General features: G+C 60.0%; 1 protein-coding gene across 1 annotated transcript; it reads right to left on the bottom strand.

Annotated features, from left to right (window-relative positions):
- Positions 1–245: 245 nt before the first annotated feature.
- On the bottom strand, positions 246–26,181 carry KIF19 (kinesin family member 19). Its single transcript, XM_028112436.1, has 20 exons — positions 26,143–26,181; positions 24,200–24,280; positions 13,249–13,359; positions 12,514–12,601; positions 12,049–12,185; positions 10,899–11,024; positions 10,299–10,493; positions 8,816–8,962; positions 6,950–7,072; positions 5,302–5,467; positions 4,487–4,661; positions 4,172–4,370; positions 3,285–3,555; positions 3,070–3,191; positions 2,569–2,702; positions 2,205–2,310; positions 1,915–2,011; positions 968–1,365; positions 614–773; positions 246–376 (listed from the first exon to the last, which is right to left on the bottom strand). Exons 1-20 carry the CDS (start codon positions 26,179–26,181, stop codon positions 246–248), a joined length of 3,006 nt encoding a protein of 1,001 aa, XP_027968237.1.
- Positions 26,182–26,264: the final 83 nt, after the last annotated feature.

Consider the following 26,264-nt stretch of genomic DNA (forward strand, 5'->3'; position numbering starts at 1 on the left):
GGGAGGCCAGGAAGTCCTGTCATCCTGGCCATGCCTCCTGAGTTCACCTACCTTCCCCAGTGGCACTGAAAGCATGGAGGTGTTGGGCAGGCACCCTCATAATTCCTGGGTCTCGTGGGCCCCAGCCTTCTGAGATCCTGAGCTCCTGCTCGCAGGTGACCCACCTCTACCCAGCCTCCATCTCCCATTTTCTGCTACACTCCATCCGGTCTTGGGGGCAGGAGGGCTGTTCCAGGCAGGGCCCCTCAGGTATGCCCGAAGCGTATGTCTTTGCCATGGGTGCTTGTGCTGTGAGCCAGGCGGGGCCCACGGGCAGCCCGTCGGGAAATACCAGCTGGGTTGGACGGAACAGCGAGGGGTGAGGAGTCCCCAGGCCCTGCAACAGGGGAAGGGCCGGGAGCAGGGGTTTAGGAATTCCTCCCACTCCCTCTCTGTTCACCCAGTGGCCTTGAACTCCCTAAGGGCACAACCCCAAGATGCCAGTCCCACAAATATTCTGTGAGGACCTGGTTTCCAGCGGTGGGTAGCCCTAGGTGGAGGGAGCTCAACATGCCTCCTCCCTGGGCTGGCCAAGGGCCCCCCCCTTCCCATTCCCTCCCTTGCTGGTACTGACCTGTGCTCTGGCTTGGAGGGAGTTTGACCTTGGCCAAAGGCAGCATGACCTTTCCCAGATGCCGGATACCGGGTGCTGGGTGTCCACACAATGGCACCCTATGGTCCGAGATGCTCTCCATGGGACGGGGCCCCAGGAGGTGTGTCTTGGGGCGGGAGAGCTGTGTTGGTTGGAGAACAGTGAGGTGAGTCAGAGCTGTATGGGATCTGCTACAGGGATCTGTCCCATATGCCAGCCCTGTGTGCCCCTTATGCCAGCCTGGGGGACAGAGGCATGGAGGGTGGTGCAGGAGCCCCCAGACCCCCATCCACAATGAAGGAGTGCAGACACCCCATCCCCTGTCTTCTGCCTCACCCCTTGCCCCGTGACCTCAAAGGAGCGGGACCGCCGCTTCCTCTTCTTGGCCTCCAGTGACTCTTCCCGTTTCTTGCCCGGGCTTTTCTTCTGGCCACGCATCCAGGGCCCGGCGCCATCGCCCCCATGCCCGACTGCCTGGGATGGGGCCTCGCCTGTGCTGCTAGACAGGTTATCCTCACTGGCAGCATGCTGCAGCGTGGGACTCGGCGGCCGCTTGCAGGCCAGAGGGCCCAGTGGCTGCGAATCGTCAGCCTTGGTCGGCAAGTGCAGAGACAGGCTGCTGCCCTCCCCGGCAGGTGCCAGCAGGTGGCGCCCCTCGGTGCCCAAAGCCCGCGAGCGCCGCCGAGCAGCCTTCACTGAGATGCACTTGGTGCCGGTCAGGATCTCCTTCCTCTCTGTAGAGGGACAGAAGGAGCACCCAACGTAGGGGTCAAGACCATACATTCCTCCCCGTCCCTTACCTCCCACACCCCATCTCCTGCCAAGGCAGGAAATGAGCAGAGCCAGAAGGCCTGGGTCCCAATTCCAGCCCTCCCACTTGCCTGCTATTTAAGAAACTTGGGGCAAGTTTTTGAGCCTTACCTCCCTCTGTAAATTGGGAATGGAGAAACTAACCCCGTAGGGTTATTATGAGGATTAACTGAGAAAATGGGCTTGGGGGTAGGGATGCCGTCTGTATTTGCTCTTAGAATTATTACTGGGTGGGAAGGGGGACCAGGATCTTAAGTGTCATGTGTTCCCCATTCTGACTTCGGATTGTGCCCTCAGCTCTCCGTGCGTCCTTGAGCAGGTGGTTAATCCTCTCTGGGCACTGGAGTCTCTTTATAGAATGGGTAGCGCCAAAGGTGTGGGTGCATTCAGCAGTGCAGGAGGGCATGGACGGGGTGACCCGGAACAGTTTAGATGATGCTGGGCTCACGCTGACAGGGCTGGCAGGGGCACACCTTTGTAGGACAAGGGGATCTCCGACAGATTCTCGCTGCTGTCGGGGGAAGAGTGGATCCGGCTGCTCAGGCTGACCAGGCTGTCCTGAGTGGGGGCCTGCGGGGGGAAGTGGTTGAGAAGACAAAGGCATTAGACCCAGCACTAGACCCCAGGTCTTACTCAGCAGAGACAGCGGGGCCTCAGGGGTGAGGGCCATTTGGCGAGGGCTCCCTCCCAACCCCTGGGTGTCTACCCTGTGCCCTCGCCCCCCCAGCAGTGGAACCCAGGGCGAGCGGTGCTCAGTGCTCACCTCCTGGGTCACCAGGCCGCCGATCTGGATGGGGGGTGGGGTGGGCACAGAGGAGCTCTTCACCTGCCAGGCTCGGGGACTGGCTTTGAACACGCGGTTGGCTTCACTGAGGTTGGCAGAGGAGGATGGATGGCTACTGACCTGGCTGGTCCCACTGAGGTCCCAGCCCCACCCCAGGGGAGAGCTATTTGTGTGAAGGGAGAAGCCAGGCGTCCTGGCTCCAGACTCGTGCCGTCTCGTCCCTTTCTCATTCCTGCCCCATCTTCCCCAATCAACCCTCATCTGGGTTGGCATCCCTGGGACACGGTGAAGCAGGTGGCGGCTCAGGCTGGCAGGGCTGGCTGGAGGTGGTCTCTGGCCTCACCTCTCCGTGCTGAGGGGAGGGAGGGCACTGCTCTGCAGGCGCTGCACTTCGGACCTCAGCGTCTTCACACTCTCCGGCTCAGACTCCGGTGTCAGCGTGGCTCCTCCTGGGGTAATTTTGGGCAAGGAGCTGTCCTGGGGAGGGAAGGGTGCGGGGGGGGGGGGGGGGAGGGGAGGGCAGTCAGAAGACTTGTCCCGGACCAGGGGACAGCACAGGGTGAAAGGCACACTAGGTGGCCAGGGCTGTAACCCGGCTTAGGAGTTTGGGGAGAGCAGTGGGTTTGTGTTCTGGCTCACACGGGATACACGAGTGCCAGAGAAGAATGCCCTGGGACAGGCGCCTTCCTCGGGTGGGGTAAGAAGGAAGGGGGGCTGACTCCCTGGGGTGCCGGCCAGCCTGGTCCCATCCCCACCCCAGCTCCCCGCAGGCACTGCCTAGGGCATCAGCCCCTCCATCAGTACAGGTGCTCAGGCCCAGGCCCAGGCTTGCCCACGCTCCCACCTGCAGGGCCCTAGAGGCCACCCGATCCATGATGGTGGCCTGCTCCAGGCTGCCCTCCTCCAGCTCCCGCAGGTACACTTCATATAGCTCCTCCAGGTGCTGCGGGACGGCCAGGTTGTAGTCTGCAGGGGGCAGGGCCAGGGCTCAGCGCGTGCCCTGGGACCCTCCGCGGGTCAAGGGGGGGCCCCTGGGTGGCTCGGCCGCGCGGGGCCTACCGTCGATGATCTGCCGCTGGCCTTGGATGATCTGGTCGCAGAGGCTGCGGTGCTGCTCCAGGCGGCGCACGGCCTCGCGGCGGTGGCGGAGCGCGCCGTCCCGGAGCAGCGCGTGCGACTGCATCTCGGTGTTCTCCACCTCGAGCTCGTGCACGCGGCACAGCAGGCTGAGCACCTCGCGCTGCTCCTCGGAGCCGATGCGCCTCGGCAGCGTCTCCTCCAGGCGCCGGCCCCGCGCGCGCAGGTCTCGGCAGCGCTGCTCCAGCGCTAGCTGGGGGCGGCTGGGGGTCAGCGCCAGGCTGCGGGCGCGTGAGGGGGGCTGGTCCCACCCCCACCGCCAAGCCCTCCGCCGAGCCTGTCCGCGCCCCTCCAGCCCCCCCGAGCTCCCCATTCTGAGGCTAACCCTCGAAGCTGTGTCTTGGGTCTTGCAACCAGGGGCTGCTCCGAAATGGCCCCTCTGTGCCCACCTTCTTGCCACCCGGACCACAGCCTGCCCCTGGAATCAGCCCCATGGATATCTGCCCCACCCCAGCCCATCTGATGCCCTCAGAGCTCATCATGGCGCCCTGAAGCCCCTGGTTTGGGTATGCTCCAGAACAGAAGGAAAAGATCCCGTTACCTGGAAAGCCCTGATTAAAATACTGACTACCATTTTTTGAGTCCTTGGTATGCAAAAGGCATTGATTTAGTCTCCCCTACAACCTCACTAGGACCGCACCACGACTACTCCCATTTTATAGATGAGTAAGCGAGGCACAAGAAGGAATTTAGCAAGGTCACAGAAGATCTGAGGCCTGAGCTCCCGGGTCTGAGTCTTCCTGCACCCCACCCCCAGCCCTTCTGGCTTGGGCCTCCAAAACCATTCCCCTGCCCCCAGCCCCAGGCACCTTCTGCTTTCGCAGCTTCTTCTGCTCCCCCACCAGGGCGGCAATGCTCTCCCGGGCTGAGGCCACCTCTGGGGGCTCCAGGGTGTCTGGCTGGTCATCACCTGTGTCCGAGTCCTTCTCGCTGTCATCCTTGGTGTAGGATTCCTTCCGCTGCTCTTCCCGCCATTTGAGCGCCCTGCGGGACTTCTCATGCTCCCAGCTGCCGCGGTCCCACCCCAGGGAGACAGGGGAGTCAGACCATAGTGGCCATAGCGTGCGGCTACTGTCCCAAGCCCGGGGTGGGACCTGGACGGCCCCAGAGCAGGGGCTGCTTACCCGGCAATGGTGAGCAGGTGGCGGGAGGTGTCGATCTGGACCTCCATGGCATGATTCTCCAGCTCCAGCAGGCGTCTCCGAACGTCCATCTGCTCCTGGAAAGCGCTGATAAGCTGCTCCCGCAGCTGCCCCATCTCGGTCTGCTCACCCTGTCCACTGTGCAGTTGGACCTCGGCTGCCCAGTGGGTGGGGGTGGAGGAAGTCAGTGGAGGAGGGAGGGTCAGGCCAGGAAAATCTGGGCCTACATGGGGCCCTCCCTCATCCCTTTCTTCCCAAACCACTTCCTGTCCAACCACCTCCTCCCAAAAGACCTCCTAGATTACTACCTCCTCCCACACCCACTTCCACACTGAGTCTTCCGGCTGTGGTCCAAAGGCGATTTCCAGCTCCTCTGTATGAACTGGGTTTCCACTAGCCCATAGGTGCCCCTTAGACACTTTACTGCCATCTGTTGGGAAACCATCCATAGCAAATACACAGATCTACAAGAGAATGGTACCCATTCCAGTGATGCTGAGCACAGCCTCACAGCCCGGGGTGGGCCCCCCCCCCCACAGCTAAATGCTCCCATATCTCTCACTTGTGTGATTTCACATAATCTTAATTAATGGTAAGTCTCTGAAACAGAGATCACTGTTCTATTTGCCACTTGAACAGAAGCCTCAGAGCAGTTGAATGATTAACCCAAGGCCACCTGCCCAGAAAAAGCCTGAGTCTGGATTTGAACCCAGCACCACCTGACCCCTGAGCAATTTGAGACAGGCTGGGAGGGCTGCCTGAGATGGGCTCCCACAAACACAGACCCATGCACACACCTTGGATGTGGCGGATGTCACCCCTCTCCAACCGGCCCTGGGCCTGGCCCCGCCCACCCTGCTCATCGATCTTGCACTTGAGCCTCTGGATCTCGCCCCGCAGGTCCGCGATGATGCTGGTGTACTGGGCGATGTGGTAGGAGACATTGAGCAGGTTCTGCTTCACCTGTGGGGGGCAGCACGGGGGCAGGGCAGGTACAGTCACCCCAGATTCTGGGGCCAGCCTGCAGGGTCTTCTTTCTCTTTCTGCCCCTAGTCTTCTTGGATGACGGTCATGGCCCCCCTGGCTTCCGACCCCCAAACCTATCACACTCCGTGCCTCTGCCAGACCCCTACTCCTAAAATGCTGCTTCCTCTGCTCATCAACCTTCAGTGGCTCCCTACTGCTCAGGAGAAATGCTCTAATTCCTTCACCTGGGCCCACCACTATCTCAATTTTCATTTTTTAAAACAAGATTTTCTTTATTTTATTTATTTTAGAGATAGGGAGAGAATGCATGAGTGAGGGGAGGAGCAGAGGGAGAGGGAGAGAGAATCTCAAGCAGACTCCACGCTGAGCGCGGAGCCCAATGCGGGGCTCGATCCCACAACCCTGAGATCATGGCCTGAGCTGAAATCGAGAGTCAGATGCTTAAACTAATGAGCCAGCCAGGCGCCCCTCTCAATTTTCATTTGATCACTGCTCCACCGGGAACATTCTGCTTTGGTTGACGAACCATCCTGTTGTTCCCAACCTTATCACAGAGACCATCTCCTTCCTGCCCTTGAGACCTCTATGCTTACTGCTACCGACCCCCTTTCTAGAGTGTCCCCCACCCTTCAGAGTCCCACTGACAGTCCCCAAAGAGCTCTACCAGATCCCACCAGCCCACCCCCGCTTCCTGTTTCCTCGCTGCCTCAGCACCTACTGTTGGCATCACTTGCCAGCTGTTAATAATATTCTGAACTATCAATATTCAAGGACATGTCTCCTCCTCCCATTAAGTTCCTGGAGGGTTGGAATAGCACACAAAGCCCCCGGGACAGTGGCTGGCAAAGTGCAGTGTTGCCGGAGTGTTCGTAAGTCCCATCTGGCGAGCGTCCATTCCCACCCTTCCGTGCACACGGGTCCAGAGAGGCTTCCTACAGCAGGCCGCGGGGACTCTAACGCCTTTGCCCGAGGGTGACAGCGTGCGCTCGGAAGCTAGGCAGGGCCACTTCTAGTCTCAGGGCCATCCATCACTGGCCAGCTGGGAAGTCACTTAACTTCCTTCAGCCTCACTTCTCTAAACGGCGAGATGGGAGTGTAGGAAGTCTGGCCTCGCTGGAGGAGCGAAGGAGGGGATGCATGAAAGTGCTCAGACATCGGCTGCCTGACAGATTGGGGGCTTTGAAAATGTCAACGTCTGAGTGGGCATCTGAAAATGAAAAGTGGGGCTGGGAGGAGATGGGGCACGGGGCGCATGACCTTGAACAAGGCGGAGGGGGCCCTCGGGAGCGGTGGGCTTTCCTGGCAGGTGCACAGGTGTTGAAGGTGCGGAGAAGGGCACAGGGTGACATGGGTCTGGGGATGGAGGCCAGTGCCACAGTGACCAGCTCCAGAGAGAGTGGAGTGGGGTGGCAGGAATCCCTCCAGGGGCTTCAGTCTTGGCCCAGGAAGGGCCCTCACCCTGGTCTTGATGTTCTTGGCCCGGCCGGCGTAGGTCAGGGTGTTCCGGGACTCCTCAAAGGCGCTGCTGGCGGGACTGATGTGGGCGATCATCACGGTGCGGCTGTTCCCGCCCAGGGAATCCTGGATGGCGGGGAGGGTGGGCTGCGGTCAGCAGGGGACCACCTCCCTGGGACCCTGCTCCTACCAGTCTGTGCTCTCTCGCTCGCTCTGTCACACACACACACTCACAGACACACTCACTCACAGGTGCTGGGGTTGAGCATCACATGGACCCCCCTGGGTCCAGATATTCCCCCCTCCTTCTGTTCCTCCTTCGCACTTGCAGTTTCTTTTCCAAATTTCCATTTGAAAATTTCAAGTATCTGATCCGGGTCAGGGCCTCCTGGCTTCTCCTTTCCCTCCCCTCATATGAGAGAATGAGGAAAGGCGGCAGCCATGGTGGCTGGAAACCAGAGTGGGAAGATGCCCTGTGGGCTCCCCCTCCGTCCCATCCCCTCCGGCCTCTCAAGTGACCCCCCAGATCCCCCATTTCTGACTGCTGATGGCGCTGCTGTTTTGGCTGGAGTGAGAGATGGGGGGCCGGGGACCACTGTATGAAAGATGAATGTGGCCTGTGGCCAGCCCCTCCCTCGTTCCATGTGAACAGCCCTGGGTGTGGGGTTTGGGGGTGGCAGGAAGAAAGCCCCAGGTCCCATTACTAGCAGCAGGGTGATCTCAGGCATGCCCTTCGTCTCCCTAATCCTTGGTTTCCTTGCTCTTAAAAACGGCAGCAAGGGGCGCCTGGGTGGCTCAGTCGTTAAGCGTCTGCCTTCGGCTCAGGTCAGGATCCCAGGGTCCTGGGATCGGGCCCCGCATCGGGCTCCCTGCTCGGCAGGAAGCCTGCTTCTCCCTCTCCCACTCCCCCTGCTCGTGTTCCCTCTCTCGCTGTGTCTCTCTCTGTCAAATAAATAAATAAAATCTTTAAAAAACAAAAAAATTAAAAAAAATTAAAAAAACGGCAGCAATCATGCCACCGTCCCCCCTCCCAGCTTGCGGGCACACTGATGGCAGCAGACTGGGGGTGGGCTCGGGTGACACCACACTTATACTGGACCATAGACTCTGTCTTCCAGCACTTACTACCATGGGCCCTTGGAAAGGCTACTTAACCTCTTTGTGCATAGTTTTCTCATCTGCAAATGGAAATAGTATTCCCCCGATGCCTAGGGTTGCTTCAGGAAGAAAGGAGCTAGTCGGGTGAGGCCCCGCCAGGGGTGGGCCCCCAAACAGCAGACACTGTGAGCCATGAGGCTGATGTCCACCAGAACCCCCAATCCAGGCAGCTCTTAGTTCCCTCAGACCTGCAACCCGGCGGGGGGCGGGGAGGGTGTCAGGTGCAGCGCCTTTCCCTCCCTGCTGCCCACTCTTTGGTTAGGGTCACCCGGTAAAATACAGGACACTCAGTTAAATCTGAATGTCAGATAAACAAGGAATGATTTTTTTTCTTTTTTTTAGTATAAGTATGTCCCAAATGTTGTATGGGACACACTTATACTAGAGCAAATTTTGTTGTTTATCTGAAATTCAAATGTAGCTCGGTGGCCTATATTTGTTTTTAAAGATTTTATTTATTTATTTGAGAGAGAGAGGGAGAGAGAGAGCACGAGTGGGGAGGGAGGGGCAGAGGGAGAGGGAGAAGCAGGCTCTCCGCTCAGCGGAGAGCCGGCTCGGGGCTCGATCCCAGGACCCCGAGAGATCATGACCTGAGCCGAAGGCAGCCGCTGAACCGACTGAGCCACGCGCCTGGGTGGCCTGTATTTCTATCTGCTAAGTCTGGCAGCCCTCCTGCGGGTGCCCAGCGCCCGGGCCCGGCTGCGGCGGTACCTTCAGGAGCCGGGTGAGCTTGCTGTCGCGATAATTGATGTACTTGTTGCTGCTCTTGTCACTCAGCGCGTTGATGCAGTTGCCCAGAGCCAGCAGGGAGCGGTTGATGTGGGCGCCCTCCTTCATGCGCTGCCCACGGTTCTGCGTCTGGCGGGGGGGGGCAGTGGGCAGAACCGCGGCCTCGCGGGGCAGGGGACAGGCTCCACCACCGCCCTGGGCCGTCCTGGGCCGCAAGCCCCTCCCACTCCCTCAGGGCTCTGAAATGCGCGGGTGACCTAGGGCCTAGTTTCGCCCTCTTCCCAAGGGTCATGGAGGGCATTCGAGAAGGTGAGAGAACTGGAAGGCCTCTGAAAACAGTGACGGACTGAGGGCTTCTGAGGAGGGCTGAGAGTCTGGCTCTTTGTCTCCCCCAGGGGCTGGCCCCACGGCGCCAAGAATGACACGGAAGGAGGTTGAGGCTTCCCTGGTGGCTCAGCTAAGAGCTGGCATGACCACGGGCATGTGGCTCCAGAGGGTGCCCCGGGCTTCAGGGGAAAGCGGGAAGTCTGTGTGTGTGTGTGTGTGTGTGTGAGAGAGAGAGAGAGAGAGTGTGAGGGACACGTGTGTATGTGTGAGAGAGACTATAAGGGAGAGAGTGTGTGTGCGTGTGTGGAAGAAAGAACGTGTGTATGTGTGAGAGTGTGTAGGGAAAAGAGCGTACGCGTGTGATGTGCTGGGTTCCTCTCCGTTCCTTGGGCCTGCAGGGACGCTGTCAAGGCCAAGGAGGCTCTGCTCAAAGCTGCCTGGCCCTCCAAAGCTGGGGCCTCGGGGCACACCCCCTCTCCCTGGCTGCTCCACTGTGTCCCTCCAAGAAGCCCTCAGGCCTTCCTGGGAGAGAGGGGTGTACTTCTTGAATCCCCCCTGTTTAAACCCAATCCCACGTGTTCTAACATGAAACCCTGTTAATTCACCCTGGCCGCCAGCCTGTCCCTTGCATTTGCTAGCAGTGACATCACCTGGCCTCATCCCTTGGGGGACCGTGAAACCTCCCAGTTTGCCTGAAGAAGGGGGACCTGGGCCTACCCAGTCAGGGAGAGGCCGCAGAGCCAGGTGAGCAGGGCTTAGTGTAGGGGACAAATGCTCTCAGATGGTGATGGGTCTTCCTCTGTCCTGGATGTGGTAGGCAGGGCCTCCTGAGTCAGGGGGGCGTTTGTCTCCCCCCTCCCAGCTCCTCATCTGGGCCTACTCACTCTCATACCCACTGACCCTCCTCAAGGGCGGCCAGTCTCCTTCCTGGAGAAACCCATGCCCTTTCCCACAGATAGCCTTCCCGTCATGCTCCTCTGTGACATTCCTCAGTCCCTTACCCAGGCGGCCCCTTCATCCCCACCCTGCCTAGGATGGCCTCCCCTCTGATCTCCTGGGGAAGCTGGGAGGTCAGCAACCCTGCCCTCTCCCCAGCCCCCCAAACCATTCTCCCCGGTGCTGGGGGAGCTGACCTCACCTGGGAGGCACGCTCAGAGCCAGCCAGGTCAATCATGAAGAGGCGGCCCTGCCGCACCTCCTGCAGGATGTTCTTGACCCGGCTGCGCTGGCGCACGGCCACCTGGAGCACGGCGTGGGAGCGGGACGACGTCTGGTTGGCAGCCGTGGGCTCCTGGGTCCTCTGCCGGTTGCCCTTCATCAGCAGCTGCATGATCTAGGTGGGTGGGTGGGAAGGACACCTCTCTGGGGGATCCGTCAGGTTGCTCCCACGTCCTGCATCTTGGAGGTTGGGAAGGGGCCCAGGTTGGGGGGGGGCATCTGGAGGCTGGTGGCCTCTTTCATCCCCCAGGGTTAGTGCAGCCAGGGGCCATGGAGGCAGGTGAGAGCCCCCTGCTTGGATACAGGACTGTGTGTGTGTGTGTGTGTGTGTGTGAGAGAGAGAGAGAGAGAGAGAGAGAGGACAAAGAGAGAGAGAGAGGGAGAGACACAGGACTGTCTGCCACAGCCCCAGCCCCAGCTGAGTGGGCAGCGCTGCCTTAGCTGCAGTCCCGTGTCCCCTCCTGCCCCCCAGAGGGGTGAATGGCCCTCTCCACCACCCCGCTGGCTGCACAAGACTTGCCTCTTTGGCATTGATGGTGGAGACCTCGGTGATTCCAGCCACCTGGATCACCCCTTTGGAATCCTCCCTCAGCTCTAGGTACCCTAGGGCGGGGTTCAGCAGGTCCCGGATCATCTCATTGTAGATCTGATGGGGCCGGTGGGGGAGGAGCAGAGGACGGTGTTAACGGGAGACTAAGGGCAGGAGGTCCAGACAAGAACCAGGTGCCCCATCCTTCCCGAGCACAAAGGGGACAGGAGCTCCCACATTCTGAGCCCCAGCCTGGGAGCTCCAGGCTCCTCTCCGGGAAACTCTGGTTAAGGAGAAAGACCCCTTCCTTTCTACGGGGTGGGCGTAAAGGGGGCTTCAACATCCACAGGGAAACATTGGGCTGCCAGAACCTGGGATGCAGAAAGCTTCAGAACCAAGTGGGATCCCTTTGCTGGCGGGCTGGGCACTGGGCAGAAGATGGGGACCTCACCGATGGCCCGCCCTGCTTGTTGCTAGGCAACCCTTACGCTACTTCTCCCTGCACCACCCCCCACAAGAGCCTCTTGCTGGTTGAGTGAACACCATGCTGGCTGGAGCAGTGTGGCTAGCAGCAACACCTCCCTGCCCTTCCTGAGCTGTCACCCGGGAGATTATCAGCTCCCGGACGGAGCTGGGGCAGCCGGGAGCCAGGTGGAGTGCAGCCCACTCTCTTCTGGCCTCTGCACGCTCCCACCTCGCTGGGATGTCTCCTCGCTGCCCGGTGGGAGCACTCCCACGGGGTGGGCGCTGGGGGCTGAGGCCAGGTATCGAAGGCTGGCAGGTTCAAGCCTGTGCACGCATGCGGGTCTCACCAGTACCCATGCACACGGAGTGCCTGGAGGCGGCGTGGCAGGGCAGACACGGCTTTTCAGGAAGGAGCCCTTGATGATAGCTAGGTGCTGAGCTGTCTGGGAGGGTGGCTGAGGTCTTTGCTCATGGTCAAGGCTACTTTGAAGTGTGGCAAAATAGGCAGGGCTTGGCTTTCAAGGTCTAGGACCCCGAGTTTGAATCCCTGCCCCCTCACTTACTGTGTGATGTTGACCTGGTTGTGTAACCTCAGATTTTTGCAGAGTGGGACCAACAGCATGCGTGTGGCTGTCCTAGGGGTCTCTCACCTGAGCTGGGTCAGGGGAGGGCTCACCTCCAGGTAGGACATGGACACTTCATATTCCATGTCATTGCTGGTCTCCTCAATGGCACGGAAGAGGTCATTGAGGGTCCGAACATAGATGCCAGGCTCATGGTCTGTGCCCAGCATGGTGTAGGTTTTCCCACAGCCTGGGGAAGAACAAGGTGGTGGGTGAGCAGGGTGGGGGCCAGAGGCGCGGCTTTGCTGACAGGGGCTCCTGGCACACCTGGGTCTGTCCTCAAGGCTGGGCACCCACTAAATGGCCAAGGAGGTAGGGGACCGGGAGGATGGCGTTCTTGGCTGGGGATGGGGCCTCGGGGGCCAGAGGGCTCTGCGGGCGTTTGGATCAGCTACATCCTTGATTCCGGCCTCAGCTGGGGCCAGAGTAGTTCTCCGATGGAGGGTGAGGGGGCTTATTCCTCCAGGGGGACGAATGGGGCATACTGTCCTGTCCCACGGTCTTGGCCCCTCCCTCACCTGTGGGGCCATAAGCGAAGACAGTGGCATTGTAGCCTGAGATGACACCGTCGATGAGGCTCTTGGTAGTGGCCTGATACACCATCTCCTGCCGGGAAGAGCAGACCCGTCAGGGGCCTTGGGTACATGCAGGGCCTTGGGTACATGCCCACTGGCCGTCCTGGCCCCCAGCATGAGCAGTTTCCATTTCTGGGGCTCTCAGCCCGAGGAGTAGGGGCAGGAAGTCGGGGGGTGGGGGGTCTCTGCTTTCACCCCATGGGGGACACCAGCCTGAGAAAGAGCTCAGGACACCTGAGATGCCTGCCCCCCTGACTGGCTCCCTGCCCCATGAACGCATTACATCTGCTCCTGGGAGCATCCCCCAGATGGGCAAGATAGGGGTCCCTGGGAGGGTGTCAGCTTCCCCGAGACTCCTCCCTGTGCCAGATGGGCTTCACATGCCCTCCTCCAGCTCCCATGGGGACCAGCCTGGGGGTGTGCCTTGCGGGTGCCCATGTCAGGCAGCGTCTGCGCACTGACTTGGGCGTGTCCGTGTGGGAGGCTGGGCACAAGCCATGAAGGTGTGTGCACATTTGCACGCGCGGGAACGCGGTAGAGGGGAAAGCCGGAGAGCTAACGGTGGAGGGAGGGCTGAGCGTCAGTGGCAGTGTCCCCTGAGGGCTCCCTCCTGGGGGGGAGGGGGGCAAAGGTTAGAGAGGGGCTCTTGCATGTCCCTGGGCCCAGGCCCTCCCTCACCTGGGTGGCAGTGAAGTCAAAGGCCACGTCAAACAGGTAGGACTTCTCCCGGGAACGGTGTGCCCGCAGGACATCGTCAGGGTCCTCCATCGGGTCCCTGAGAACCACCATCTGCAAAAGTCCCCGAGGGGGGTTTGGCAGTCACCAGGGAGCCGCAGGCCCACACTGATGTCAACGCTGGCCTCAGCTCTCCTCACCCAGGACACGGGGCAAGCAGTGGGGTAGGTCTTGCTGGAGGTTCTGGAGCTGAGCAGCCCCGGGACCCTGAGCCCCAGGCCCAGCCCTGCCCCATCAGCTCTGGGGTGTCTGATCTGGGTGCTTGGCTCTGGATACCCAAGGGGAAGCCTCTCTAACCGCTGACAATGCCCCAAAGGAGCTGAGAGTGCCACGGTGCCCCAGGCCACGTGGGCCCCAGACCTGGGGGGGGGGCCCTTCCTTTAAGGACAACACCATGCCTCTACCAAAGAGGGAGGAACAGTAACAATGGCTTACATTTGTGACGCATTTATGGTGTGTCAGGACCTGCTTTAAGCTCTTTAGACACACGGACTCACTTAACCCACCCGGTTCCAAGGCCAGGTGGTAAGGCCCATAATTATTCCCACTGTGAGGGATGAGGAAATTGAGGGCCAAGGAAGCCACCTGTCCAAGCTCACACACTAGCAAACGGGGGAAACGGGACTCAAAACCCGGGATCTGGGTTCGAAGTCTGCAGCCCCTGGCCTCAGCCAGGGGGTAGGCCCAGGGGTGGAGCACTGACTGCGGGGTGACAGGGGTGAGGAAAGTTGGCTGGGCTTGGGGACTGTCCATCGGTGTCAGAGAGGGGGGCTTGGGGTGACTTATCAAGGCCCCTGGCAGCCTTGAGCCTGAGCTGGGGGTGGAAGGAGGGGCCCAGGGTTGGAAGGTAGGATGATGGCACAGGTTGGCCATCCTGGCCTCCCCTCCCTGCAGGGTGGGGGTCCCCGTGCCTCTGTATGCACGTGTGTGGGGCTGGGAGGGTACACACGGGACCTCACCAGGCTCTTCCTCTGCTCCAAAGGTGATCAAGGGACCCATTTTCCAGAACAAACTCCAAGCCTGCTCCACATCCAGCTCCACTCTGCCCCTTGGCCCAGGTGTCCTGGGTGTGCTAAGCCTGGTCCCGGACTGAGGGAAGGTGCAGAGGAAGGAGGCGGGGTCTTGGCCAGAGGTTCTTGGCCTAGGGAAGTTGTGGGGAGAGACAGTGCCCAGACTGGATGAAAATGCAGAAGACATTCAAAGGTGCGTGGGAGGGCTGGAGTCGGGAGGGATTTAAGACAAGGCAGGAGAAGCAAGTCGGGTCAAGGTCCGCATGCCCATCCTACTTTTAAGCAGAGCGGACTTGTGTGAGCACTTTTACCTGCCTGGGCCTGGGTTTCCTCCTCGGCCGGATGGGACAGGAGTATTATCTGCCTGCTGGACTATGAAGACCCCATGAGCTAATGTGTACGGTGTGTGGGGGCACAGCACCAGGCATATACTAAGTGTTCAAGGGTCTGCATTCAAGGGGAAGTGAGGAGGGACAGCGGGGGTGATGCAGGTGATGGGCCACCCCACCCTCACCGAGGAGCGGGCCACCAGGATGCCACGGGCTCTGCGCCTGCCTGAGTCCCCTCGGGAGCTGAGCCTCCAGGTCGGGTCCCTGTCCTCCGCCCTGGCCGCCCCATCAGGGTGCCCCATGAGAGGCAGCTCTGTGTTTGGGAGCACCTGCTGCTCATGCTGGACAGCGAGGGCAAAACAAGTCTCGGCTGTGCTCCAGGGCTGGGCGGTGGTCGCAGCCAGCGTGGCAGCCTCATGGCGCCCTCCACTCCCAGTTGGAGCGCAGGTGGTAAAGACGAGGGAGTGGGCGCCTTCACACCCAGCCCCTCCTCCCGGTACGTAATAACGATAGCTCATCTTCACTGAGCCCTTTCCCACAAACTCATTACCCTCAGATGGGGACATCGAGGCCCAAAGTCACATAGCTAAGGAACGGTGGAGCCAGGACGGGAGCCCTGGTGGTCTGGCTCCTGGGCCCCCTGTCCACCATTGTGAACCTGCTCTCACGCACGCCCTCTGCTGGGGTGGGGTGTGGCGGTGGGAGGGTGTCCCCCAGCCAAGTTGAGGCCCCAGCACCCACTGTGCGCACTGGCCCTACCTAATCCGACTCTGTGAGGAGATGCTGACCGAGGAGGTAAACTGAGTCCTAACAAAGCCCCAGGCACTGAGGAGGACGGGCTGTCCTAGTGCTGTCTCAGGGTGCACAGAGAGTGACTGAACTCACCTCCTGGGCCAGCAGGGGAGCTGGGGCCAGTGACAGCCCTGAAAAGGCATGAGTGGCAGTCACCGCGAGGGACAGAGGGGGCTGACGGAGAGGCAGCAGGAAGCCAGCCTGGATCTCAGCCCAGCTCTGTGGGGTTGGGAGACCCACAGCGGGTCCCTCAGGGGGTGCCCCCCTTCGAGCACCAGGACTTAAGAGGTACACTCCCGGGGGTGGCCACTGTGTGGGACTCCCACCAGACTCCTCTCCGCACTTAGGTGTGTGCTGAAGACAAGCCCCACTCCTTCACTGCCTGGACGTGTGCAGTAGGTACACACCTGGGCTCACTGCATGCAGACTGGTCTAAGATGCCCAGGGTCCCAGCGGGGCCCTCTCCGGGGAATCTCATGGAGCAGGGAGGACGGAGGGGAGGGGTGAGGCAACCATGTCCCCCGGAGGCCTGGCCCCAGGAGTTTCACCTGGAAGTCTCATCCAACCAGGTAGTTTCAGGTAAGCCAGTTAGGGGGGACAGCTCCAGACAGGCTGGGTAGGGGCTTTGTGCAGGGAAAGAATGAGGCCACTGACTTGGTCCCCTCACAGCTTGCCAGAGGCTGGGTGGTCACGGTGAGCTGAGTGCTGGGTATCTGGGCCTGCAACTGTTACTTGGGGTGCCCACCTGTCCCCAGCCACCTCCCCAGGGCTTCAGCCCCACTGCCCTATCAGCCTCCTCCAGGATCCAGTTCCCGTCTCAGGCCCTAAAGCCAGCAGCATAAGCCCTGATCAAGTTTCAGACCCAAACGAAGATAACGCTGCCTACGAGTCCCCTGGCACGGGTCCCAGTGGGAGGCGGCAACAGGAGCCCGACCAGCCGATCCCGCTCTAACCCCTCGGGCACCAGCCCTCCTGCTGACATGGGCAGGGCCGGCAGCCAGAGGGGCACCCTCTGGGGGCCTTCGGTGCAGGGGAGGGTGAGCAGCACGCACTGAGGCTCATCACAAACTGATCACCTTCAAACAACCTCCGGGCACTGCCAAGTTCATGGCCCCCTGGACATTTGGTTCCTTTGACATCTGGGCTCCTGAATCAGTACATTGTCAGCCAGCTGCCACGACCCCTCTTAAAGAGGTCTTTGTCTGGCTCCCCATCTGCCTGGGTCCCCAGCCCACGCCCCACCTCCCGAGCATCACCCCCATCCCTGTCCACTCTGGCATACAAGGAAGGCCTTGTGCCCCTCAGCCAGGTGAACTGGGGCTGAACCAGGAAGGGGTGGGGAGGGGGGCTCTGGGTTGCTGCCCTAGAGAGTGGCACAGGGCATGCAGGGCAGGGGAAGCTTCTATGTCCCAGGCAGTAGGCGAGGCCCCCGGAGAGAGAAAGTGAGATGTGGTTTCCCCAGGTCTGACTCTGCAGGAGGCAGTCAGAGCGTAGGGAGGGGCACTGATCCACGGTACCACCCCAGGAAGGCTTCCTGCAGGAGGTGGTGCCAGCACTGATTCTTAGAGGATCAGCAGGAATTGGCAGAGAGATGTGAGATGAGGGGAGCATTCTAGAGAAAACCGTGAGCAAGGCCATGGGGTGAGAGGCAGGCTGTGGGCAGCGGTTCTCCGCTCAGAATCCCCAGCGGGAGGGCAGTTCCTGTGAGAAATGCAGGGTTGGGAGGAGAGCTCAGGGACCTCCACACCTGTCCTCGCTCCCCGGATCTCCAGAGCACGGGCCCAAGATGGCCATAGAGGTGAGCCGTCTGGGCCCCCTCTGTGAGCACATGCTGTCCCCGGCCCCTGCACAGCCTCCAACGCACCCCCTAAATGTTATCCTGGCCGGCGCCCAGCCTCTGCCCGAGCAATGTTGGCTGCATAAAGCTGCCTTTGGGGGAGGTCTGTGCGTACCAGGCGTGGTGCTAAGTGCTTTGCACACATTTTCCCAGAAACTCTTAGGATCCCTCCATCGTAATGAGGACTCATATTGGTAATGTCCCAAAGTTGCGCAGCCAAGCACAGAGCTGGCTCGCCTGGGAGCTGTGTGGTCCCAGAATCCAAGCTCCCGACCACCAGGCCGCCCACCCCTGCCTCCCAAGTGAATGAGCGGACCAAAAGCAGCCTGGCCGGGCCAATGCCCACCTGGTATGGGCTGGACTGTGTCCTCCCCAAATTCAAACGTTGAAGTCCTAGCTCCCCCGCCCCAGAACCTCAGAACGTGACTTTGTTTGGGAGCAGGGTCATTGCAGAGGTACCTACTTAAGATGAGGTCACATGGGAGTAGGGTGGCCCCAAATCCGGTATGACCGGTATCCTTCTGGAAAGGCGAAGTTTGGACAGAGACACACATCAAAGGAAGAGGACCTTAAGAGCCACAGGGACCAGAGAGCCATCTGCAAGCCGAGGAGAGAGGCCTGGATGGACCCTTCCCTCGGGACCCTCAGAAGGAGCCAACCCTCCAGATTTCTGGCCTCCAGGATGGTGGAAGAATCGATGTCTGTGGTACTTCATTACTTCAGGCTTGCAAACCCTACACCACCCGCAGCAGGCTCACCTGCTGCGGGGAGGAGAGGAGGGTGGCGCTTGTAAAGGTGGGTAGCCTCAGCCCCTCCCTCAGCCCCCCGAGGTGGTGGGCTCAGCATGGGGGCCCTCTCTTTCACAATCCCCAGGTCATACATGTTCCCGCCCATGGCACCCTGGCCACCTGCCCCTAGGAGGCTTCAGTGGGGACGTGGATTGCACCGTATACACAGGGGCCTCCCCACTCTGGCGAGAGGGCAGGAGGCAGGGCCAGGAGCAGGGAAGGTGGGCTCTGCCCCCGCAGGGCCAGGCCTCCTGACTCAGCAGAGGCCCCCCACTGCCTCCCTCTCAGACCTGCTCTTCATTCAGTGCAGATTTTGACCTTTCCATCGTTCCAGACTTTGAGCCCGGACACCTGAGATCCGTAGGGAAGGAGGGGGCCTCAGGCTAGGGGGACAGTGTCTGTAAACTCTGTGCCTGTGAAGAACCGGGCTCCTCCCCAGCATCTCCCAGGTGAGAAATACCCTGAACAAAGCCTAACAGTTCTTCCTGCTACACACCACTGAAGCTGCTGGAGCCCTGATCCGCTTAGCAGTTTTAACTGGCTCCTTCCTGGCTTCCAAAGGGTGAGACGTAGGCCAGGGTTGCTCAGTCTTGGCACTATTGACCCTCTGGGCTGGATCACTGTTAGGGGACCTGTCCTGCACCCCGCAAGTAACACATGCCAGTAACAACACAACTCCCTCCCAGCTGTGGCGTTCCCAGATGCCCCCTGGAGGACAAAATTGCCCCCAATTGAAAACCTCCGACCTAGATCCTTCCTCTTCGAGCCTCCAAGACTGGCAGTGAAGATCTTCAAGGGAAGGGGTGCCCTAAATTGGGTTTCGGGTCAACACTGCTGTGCGACCTTGAGGAAACGGCATCGCCTCTCTGGGCCCAAGTTCTTCCCAGTTGGAAGCCAGGGAGGGCCAACGGGGCCATCGCCTTGAAAGAAGAAATCATACCAACACATCCAGCCTACTCAGGATCCCCAGCAGAGAATCAGAATCTGGGAAGGCCCCAGTCTCAGGGACTCCATCTCCTGACCAGGGAACCTGCATGCAGCCCCTTTATTCTCAGAGTGTAAACAAGGCAGAGCCAAACGAAAGCCTGACTCCAGGTGGGTATCACCCTGTGAGGCTGCTTCTGGATTTCGTTTGCTTTTTCTTTAAGAAGAATTTGTTGCTGGTCATATTTCTAGTTGTAAATATACGGTCCTGCTAGTGCTCAAGAATGGAGTCTTTGATCCCAAGAAGGGTGGCCCCTTCAGGCTAGCCGGAAAGGACCAGAGAGGAGCCCGCTGAGCTCATACACCCACCGAGGCCCAGCGGGCTGCTTAGCACAGAGCCACACCTGGCCAGGCCCCCACCAGCCTACAGGACTCCGAGGGCCCTGGGGCCCAGGAGGAGGGGAGGCATGACCTCGAGGATGTAGATAGGGCTGCATCCCTCACGGCTCTGCAAACACCCTCATCGGAGACCCCCAGGGAGGGTGTAGGAGGCACTCCCAGGCACCACCCAGATTGGTTGAATCAGCATCTCTGGGGGAAGTGAGGCCGCATATATCTGCCGTTTGAACTAGCACCTGCCTCGCACCCACCCAGTCACAAAGTGTGAGGATCCTTACATCCTGGCAGCCTTATTCACAACAGCCGAGAAGTGGGGACCACCCTTGAAAGCATGATGCTCAGTGACAGAAGCCAGATGCAAAGGACCACGGAGTACAAGATTCCATTTATATGAAGTATCCAGAATAGGCGGATCCATAGAGACAGAAAGCAGATGAGTGGTTGGCCAGGGCGGGGAGGGGCTGGGGAGAGGGCTGGGGAGAGGGCTGTGGGGGGCAGCGCACGGCCCCAGCGGAGAACTCTCGGATGCCTTCCCAGTGACTCCCCACCCACCGGGCTCAGCTCTTCGGGGCAATGGGCGGGCTGAGAAGCATCTGGAGGGTGGGTGTGTAGGGAAGTGGGCTGGAGGCGGGCTGCCCCCCCGCAGCACTCGTGTCTGACCCTCGGCCCCTGTCACCCTAGGCTTACTCTTTCATGGGAGCTGGGTGTGTGGCTGGGGCTCTCCCTCACACCATCTCCTGTAAGCCTCTCAACAGCCCTTTGGCGGGGGTGGGGGGTGGTGCAGAGGGGCAGGTTCTTAATACCCTGTCTTCTGATGAGGACAAAGAGGCTGGAGGCCAGCCAGGGCCCGAGGGCCTGGACGTGGCTCCTCAGACAGGACCCCAGGAACCCAGGGGTGACAGTGGGACTTGCAGCCGATAAAGGCCAATTATGGGATTACACATATTGTCAGGTGACTTAAATCAGGTAGGTAAACAGCCTGGAAAGCTGGGAGGAGGCTCAGCAGGCTGGAGGCTTGGTTGGGGGCGGGGAATAGAGGGGAGGAGGTAGAGCTGCTTCTGTCCAGGAACTTCGGGGCCCCAGCAGCCTCTCGGCCTGCACCTGCCCTCCCTTTGCGGTCACTGATGGCATCCTGGAGGGCTCTGCTGTCAGGGGCCAGCCCCACCTCAGGTGCTCGCAGCAGTCTTCCTGGGACACATCGGTGGGGAGGCGACCATTCGGGACCCACTGGGCTGAGAGCTGACACAGGAGGCGGGAAGGGGGGAGGTGGGCCGAGTGTCACTCACCGCTAGGCTCGAAACCATCCTGTATTTCAGTCCTTACGTAAACTAACATCTATTAAACCCCTACTGGATGCCAGGCACTTGGAAGCACTGGGCATACATTAGCCTCCAAAAACCTCCGAAGGTCTTATGATTTTGGTCCTGGATTGAAAGGGGGCCTTCAGACCACAAGCCTGCCAAGGCACCCAGACCAACCCCTTTACAAATTTACACCCTCACTCCCGCTTCCTCAGAACCCAGGCACAGCGGCCTCCTACCCGCGGAGTGCACTTTGCCTGTGGGAGTGTCCACCTCTGCAGAGTCCTGTCGCTACAAACTTGCGCGTCTCCAGAACAATGCCTAGCTCTAGGGGAGGCTGTCCTAGGACCCTTCCAGTGGCCCAAGCCAGTGGGTGACTGAGTCCTCAGTCTACCTCTCCCAGCTCAGAACCCACTGGGCGGGGTGTGGCGGCATCCGCCTCCCCGCTGACCACCAGGAGGCTGCGCCCTCAACAGTGACCTCTGGGCTTGCAGAGGCTTGACCATGCAGCGGCTTCTCTCACCCCCAGGCCCGCAACGGCACCAGCAGGGGAAAAGTAACCCACCCAACACAGAGGAGAAGCAGAGCCCAGAGCCCCAGGCCAGAAGAAGCTGGGTGGGGAGCCCCTCTGTGGCACTGGGCCACACGGGCCATGATGGGAGCAAGGGAAAGAGGTGGGTACAGGGCAACTCTTCATTCCAAGCACACGTCTGCTTCAGAGGACGCAGGGCACTGTGAAGCTGCTTGGACCCTCCTGCATCTCCGCTAGGAAGAGACTTCCATGGCCATGGTGTCCTGGGGATGCTCCCAAAGTCACCCCGCAGGCCCTCCAGGCTCCAGACCTCAGGGGAAGGAGCAGGGCTATAACCCACCAGCTGGCCCATCAATGAAGCTGACTGAGCCTGCATCCCTGAACCTCCCTCAGGTCGCTGGGGAAGGACAGAGGTCTGGGGGTGGGAGACAGGTCAGAGTGGGAGGCAAGGGAAGTGGGCTGTCCGTTCTGTTTCTTGGACTCCTGTGTCTCACCTCCTACTTGCGAGGGCCTTCTCTTTCAGCTGAGGGATGGCAGGGTTTTAGGAGGTTCCCAGCCTGCCAATTGCTGCAGCTATTCCAAAAATGCAGGCCAGGCAAGCCATCTTTGGATGCAGTGGGGACAGAAGGCGCCCAAAGCCACAAGCCCAGAGCTTTCCCTGCAGGCCCCAGAGTCTGTGCTGACAGCCCTGAGCCCACGCTGCTCGGACGACCCTCCCTGCATCTCTCAGCTGACAAAGGAGCAGCCCTGTTCAGACTGCCCAGCCCAGAACCTTCTCAGAGACACAGCTTGGCCAGATCAGGCCGACCCTCCCTCTCCACTTGCAGGGACAGAAAGGAGCCAGTGTTTGGCGCGTGTGGGCACACAGTGGGCTCTACCCTGGACCAGAGCGTTTCCATCAACATCAGTTAATATCTCTCGGCCCCCACGCCGGCCGGGAGCCAGGAGCCACCGAGAAAGAGAGCCATCATTGTCCCAGCCCTGAGGACCTGATATTCTTGGGGACAAGCTGGATAAACAGGGAGTGGTCCTTGCCGGGAAGGAGGTTTCAGGCTCATCGGGCTGGCCCCTCTCGTTGGCCAACCCAGCAGCTCTGGGGAGCTTTCAGTCGCTAGTTGATGATGTCCATTCACAGCTATTAAACTCCTACTGTGTGCCGGGCACTGGGGAAGCACTGAGCATACATTAACCCGCCGAGACCCTCTCGAGAGGGCATTATGGTGGCCATCCCCACTTACAGATGAGGCAGCTGAGGCTCCGAGAAGCAACCTGTCCAAGGCCACAGTTGGCAACAGCAGAACCCACCCTGCGTGACTGTCAGGTGTATTCACCCTACTCCCGCCTGGCCTGCCCAGACACATAGGGTCCTCCCAGTCATCCCCTGCTATCTCTGAGATCTCTGAGGAAGGCTGCCCTTTCCCAAGAATGAACAGAGGCGGGGCGCCTGGGCGGCTCAGTCGGTTAAGCGTCCGACTCTTGGTTCGGCTCAGGTCATGATCTCAGGGTCCTGAGATTGAGCCCCGCATCGGGCGCAGAGTCTGCTTGTCCTTCTCCTTCTCCTCTCTCTCTCTCTCTCTCTCTCAAATAAAAAAATCTTAAAAAAAAAAAAAGAGAGAGAGAGAGACTGAAATCAGGAGGCTGGTGCCACCGGGCTCTGCTGGGCCCACCGGAGCTGAGGAGAGGCTGGAAGGGGCACCTGTCCCTAGGGGAGCCCAGAGGCAGGTAGGCACTGCGGGCTGGATGGTCTGCCTCCAGGTCACTTCTCATGGCCCTTGGGCTTCCTGAGTCCAGCCCACCGGCCCCAGGCCCGGGCCAAGCAGGTGCCCACATGTGCCCTTCTCTGAATGGGGCAATGCCACTGGACTTCTCGGACTTGCCAGCGTATCTTGCCATCTTGATGAGCCCTGACACTCAGGAGAAGCGAGCAGCGGCAGCCACCGAGCCATCCCCACCACTGTGCCCAACCCCACCCCAGCACCTGCGTCCTCACCTGCCCACCCAGACATCCTGGCCATGGTCTAAGAGTGTGCGGTCGGGCCCCTGCCACGTCCCCCGCCTCACCTCAGGCCTCTCCGCCCTCTAGTTCCTGCTGCAGCCACACAGGCCTTTTCTGTTACCCTTTGCCTTTGCACCTGCTGGTCCCTCCGGGTGAAGTGTCTCCCCTTCACGCACCTCCGAAGTACCCTCCTCTTCTCTTGTTTTAGCTCAAGCACCATCTCCTAAGGGAGCCCTCCCTGACCTCTGTGCTGGCTCAAGCCCCCCTCACAGCGCCACGCATTTCTCTGCAGCCCTTGTTGGGGTTAATTCTCTGCAGCCCTTGTTGGGGCTAATTCTCTGATTAGCGCTTTGTCTCCCTGTGCGGGACCGGAAGGTACTGGAGCGAGGGCAGGGTCTTTTCTGCTCACTGTGGTTTCCAGCTCTGAGTGCTGCCCCAGTGTGTTGTGGCTACTTGGTAAATATTTGCCTCCTGTGCAGATGGGGGGTGGGACTCGCCCTGCCCACCTCATCACAGTGACATGAGGACCAAGAGAGCAACCAGATACCCCAAGACTTTACAAAACATGAACAGCCTTTGCAAAACATGAACCGGAGGTAGGCTCTAGCTCTAGACCATGTAGATATGTGCTCTGTGAGCAGCAGACACGCCCCACCTGTAGCGGACCTGCCGAGCGGGGGATGTCATGTCACAGGCACACGGAAGTTATGTGACAATTTTACGGCTGGACTGGGGAGCTCAGGGCCCAGCCCCACGAGGGAAGCTTTCAGCTCTCCTTGGATCAATCTGGGAAGGCTTCTTGGAAGAAGAACCCTGGCTTCCTTGACAATGTCATCAATGACATAACCAAGAGTTTGGTGGATGGAGGAAGGGTGATGCTGCAAGCCACAGGGAGCCTTCCGGCCCCACCCAGTGAGCAGGTGCCTGACCTGCCACGTGTGAGCATCTCTGCCCTGCCCTGTGGCTCCTGGCCACAGCCCTGGTACCTGCTCGTCCACTTTATGGGCGATGAGGGTGGCTCCTTCCTCCAGCTCTGCCACGCTGATGGGCCGGACCCGGAGTGCCACCTACGAGGGAAGGCCAGACCCCTGAGATTAGAAGGAGAGGACCGGGCTGGACAGACAGAAGGATGAGAGGACCCCAGGATTCCCCTGGGCAAGCCCCCTGGGTTCTCCCGTGTGGCCATCCCAGGACTCCTTGGTCTTAAGGAAAACTCAGTGGTTCAAGGCCACCGCCTGGGTGGAGGGGAGCAGGTCCACGGCATGCAGGCTACTTGGAGTCTATGAACTGCCCAGGGGAGCCCGGGGCTCCGAAAGAGCCCCAGGGGAAAGAGCGGTCTGCTCCTCCAGCCTGTACCAGTCACACGCCCAAATTAAGCACCTGCAGCTCCCCAGGGCTTTGAACTTGGAGCCTTGGCACTGGAGTAGCCTGTGTGTGCATCTGTGAATGAAGCACCACAGCTGAAGTTGCAGGCCTGGCTGACAGCAGGATGGGGCCGGACCCCCGGAGCTTCACCTTGACGTCCTAACAACCCCTGACCACATTCCTACCCAGCACAGCACCATGGGGCGCTCCCTTCTCTCTCAATTCTCCAGCCAGTAGGAGCTGATGGGTCTTCATCCTGTGCATGGGGCTCCCCCAGACAACAAGGGGGTGCATTTCTTCTGCTGACCAAGGGGAAACACCTGCTGAATGTGTATCGCTGATGGACCCTCATGCTGAGTGAGAACATCACTCTCCGAGGGACCTCTGCTGTCTGTCAGATCATCTTTGCCGGCCTCCTCGGCCCAACCCCACGGGTGGGAGAGGGAGGACCCTCCATCCCTGTCCTGGGGGCACACCACTCAGGCCAAAGTAGCCATTTTCAAGAGACACATTCTAAACTGCCAAAGAGAATATTCCAGAGCCTAAGGTTTTCCTGGGGCTGCGGTCAAGCTCCTCCTTGGAGCCACAAGCTCAGCCTGGGGGTGCCATTATCCTCCCGTTCCATAATGATCCACCTGCTGGTGACGAAGCCCTCCCTTCCCAGGCCTCAGGAGTTAGGGGATGGGGAGAGGGGTAGAAGGGGCAGTGGCTTTGGGGCCACTGAGCCTCCCCCTTAGTGCTTTGACATGGCACTACTGATAATCAGCGGTCTTTTTTTTTTTTTTTTTTTTAAGTAGGCTCCACACCCAGCATGGAGCCCAGCGTGGGGCTTGAACTCATGACCCTGAGATCAAGACCCGAGCTGAGATCAAGAGTCAGACGCTTAAACTGAGTGAGCCACCCAGACGCCCCCAGGGGTCTGTCTTCAGTCTCTACTTGCCCCGGAGACCCCCCACTCACACCACTTCGTTTGTCCCAGCCCACAGGGCTCAGGGAGGGGGTGCATCTTGGTTGCTTCCAACACTCGTCTGAAATATTGGACAGCATCTGTGTTGCAACCCAGTAACCAGCCACTCTGAACCCCATGCCAGCAACTCTGGCTCCCGGGGCTCCTGTCTGCCCACCTGTGATTCCCAATCCCTTTAACCTCCTGACCCTACAGCTCCAGGGTAGCTCACGGGGAGACTCCCACTTTCCTTCTCTGGGCAGGTAAGTCAAGCCTGCCCTGCCCCCTGGCTTTTCTAGATCAGAGAGCAGTCCCGCCCCAGAGCCCTATCTGCACAAGCTTTGGGGATGGGGGGGCGGGTAGGATCCCCTGGTGGGAAGGTGCAAGGCGGGAGTGAGGTTGAAGCTAGGCTGACTTTAGGCCTCAGCAGGATGGCCACGAGACCTTCCTTCTTGACATCCAGGACTTGTGGAAAGTTGCTCTGACAGTCCCATCCCTGACCCTCAGTGTCCTCTTAGTGGGGTTGAGGGGACAAGGCAGCTGTGACCGCGGCCAAGCCAGAGGCTGGGTTTCCGGGGCTATGAATGGGGGGCGAGGAGGAGGTTGTCGGGGTCTCACCATGAGCTGTTGGTCCTTGGAGTCCCCACTGTCCTTCATGCTTGCGGCGGGTGGAGGGGCTCAGGCCGCGACAGCGGGCATGGCCGAGCCGCACCCCCACCGCCGCCGGGTCCCTCGCAGCT

This window comes from Eumetopias jubatus, unplaced genomic scaffold (genome assembly GCF_037043125.1).
Source record: "Eumetopias jubatus isolate StellerSeaLion01/CBP00866 unplaced genomic scaffold, mEumJub1_p1.0 scaffold_10, whole genome shotgun sequence".
Classification (NCBI taxonomy): domain Eukaryota; kingdom Metazoa; phylum Chordata; class Mammalia; order Carnivora; family Otariidae; genus Eumetopias; species Eumetopias jubatus.

Bases quoted from the DNA above. Each gene is read 5' to 3' on its own strand.
- KIF19 (XM_028112436.1), bottom strand. From the start codon at position 26,181: ATGAAGGACAGTGGGGACTCCAAGGACCAACAGCTCATG. The intron at 12,602-13,248 runs GTGAGGGAGGGC...TCTTCCCGGCAG, and splicing joins TTGACTTCACTGCCACCCAG to GAGATGGTGTATCAGGCCAC. The intron at 2,012-2,204 runs GTGAGCACTGAG...TTCCCCCCGCAG, and splicing joins GCGGCCTGGTGACCCAGGAG to GCCCCCACTCAGGACAGCCT.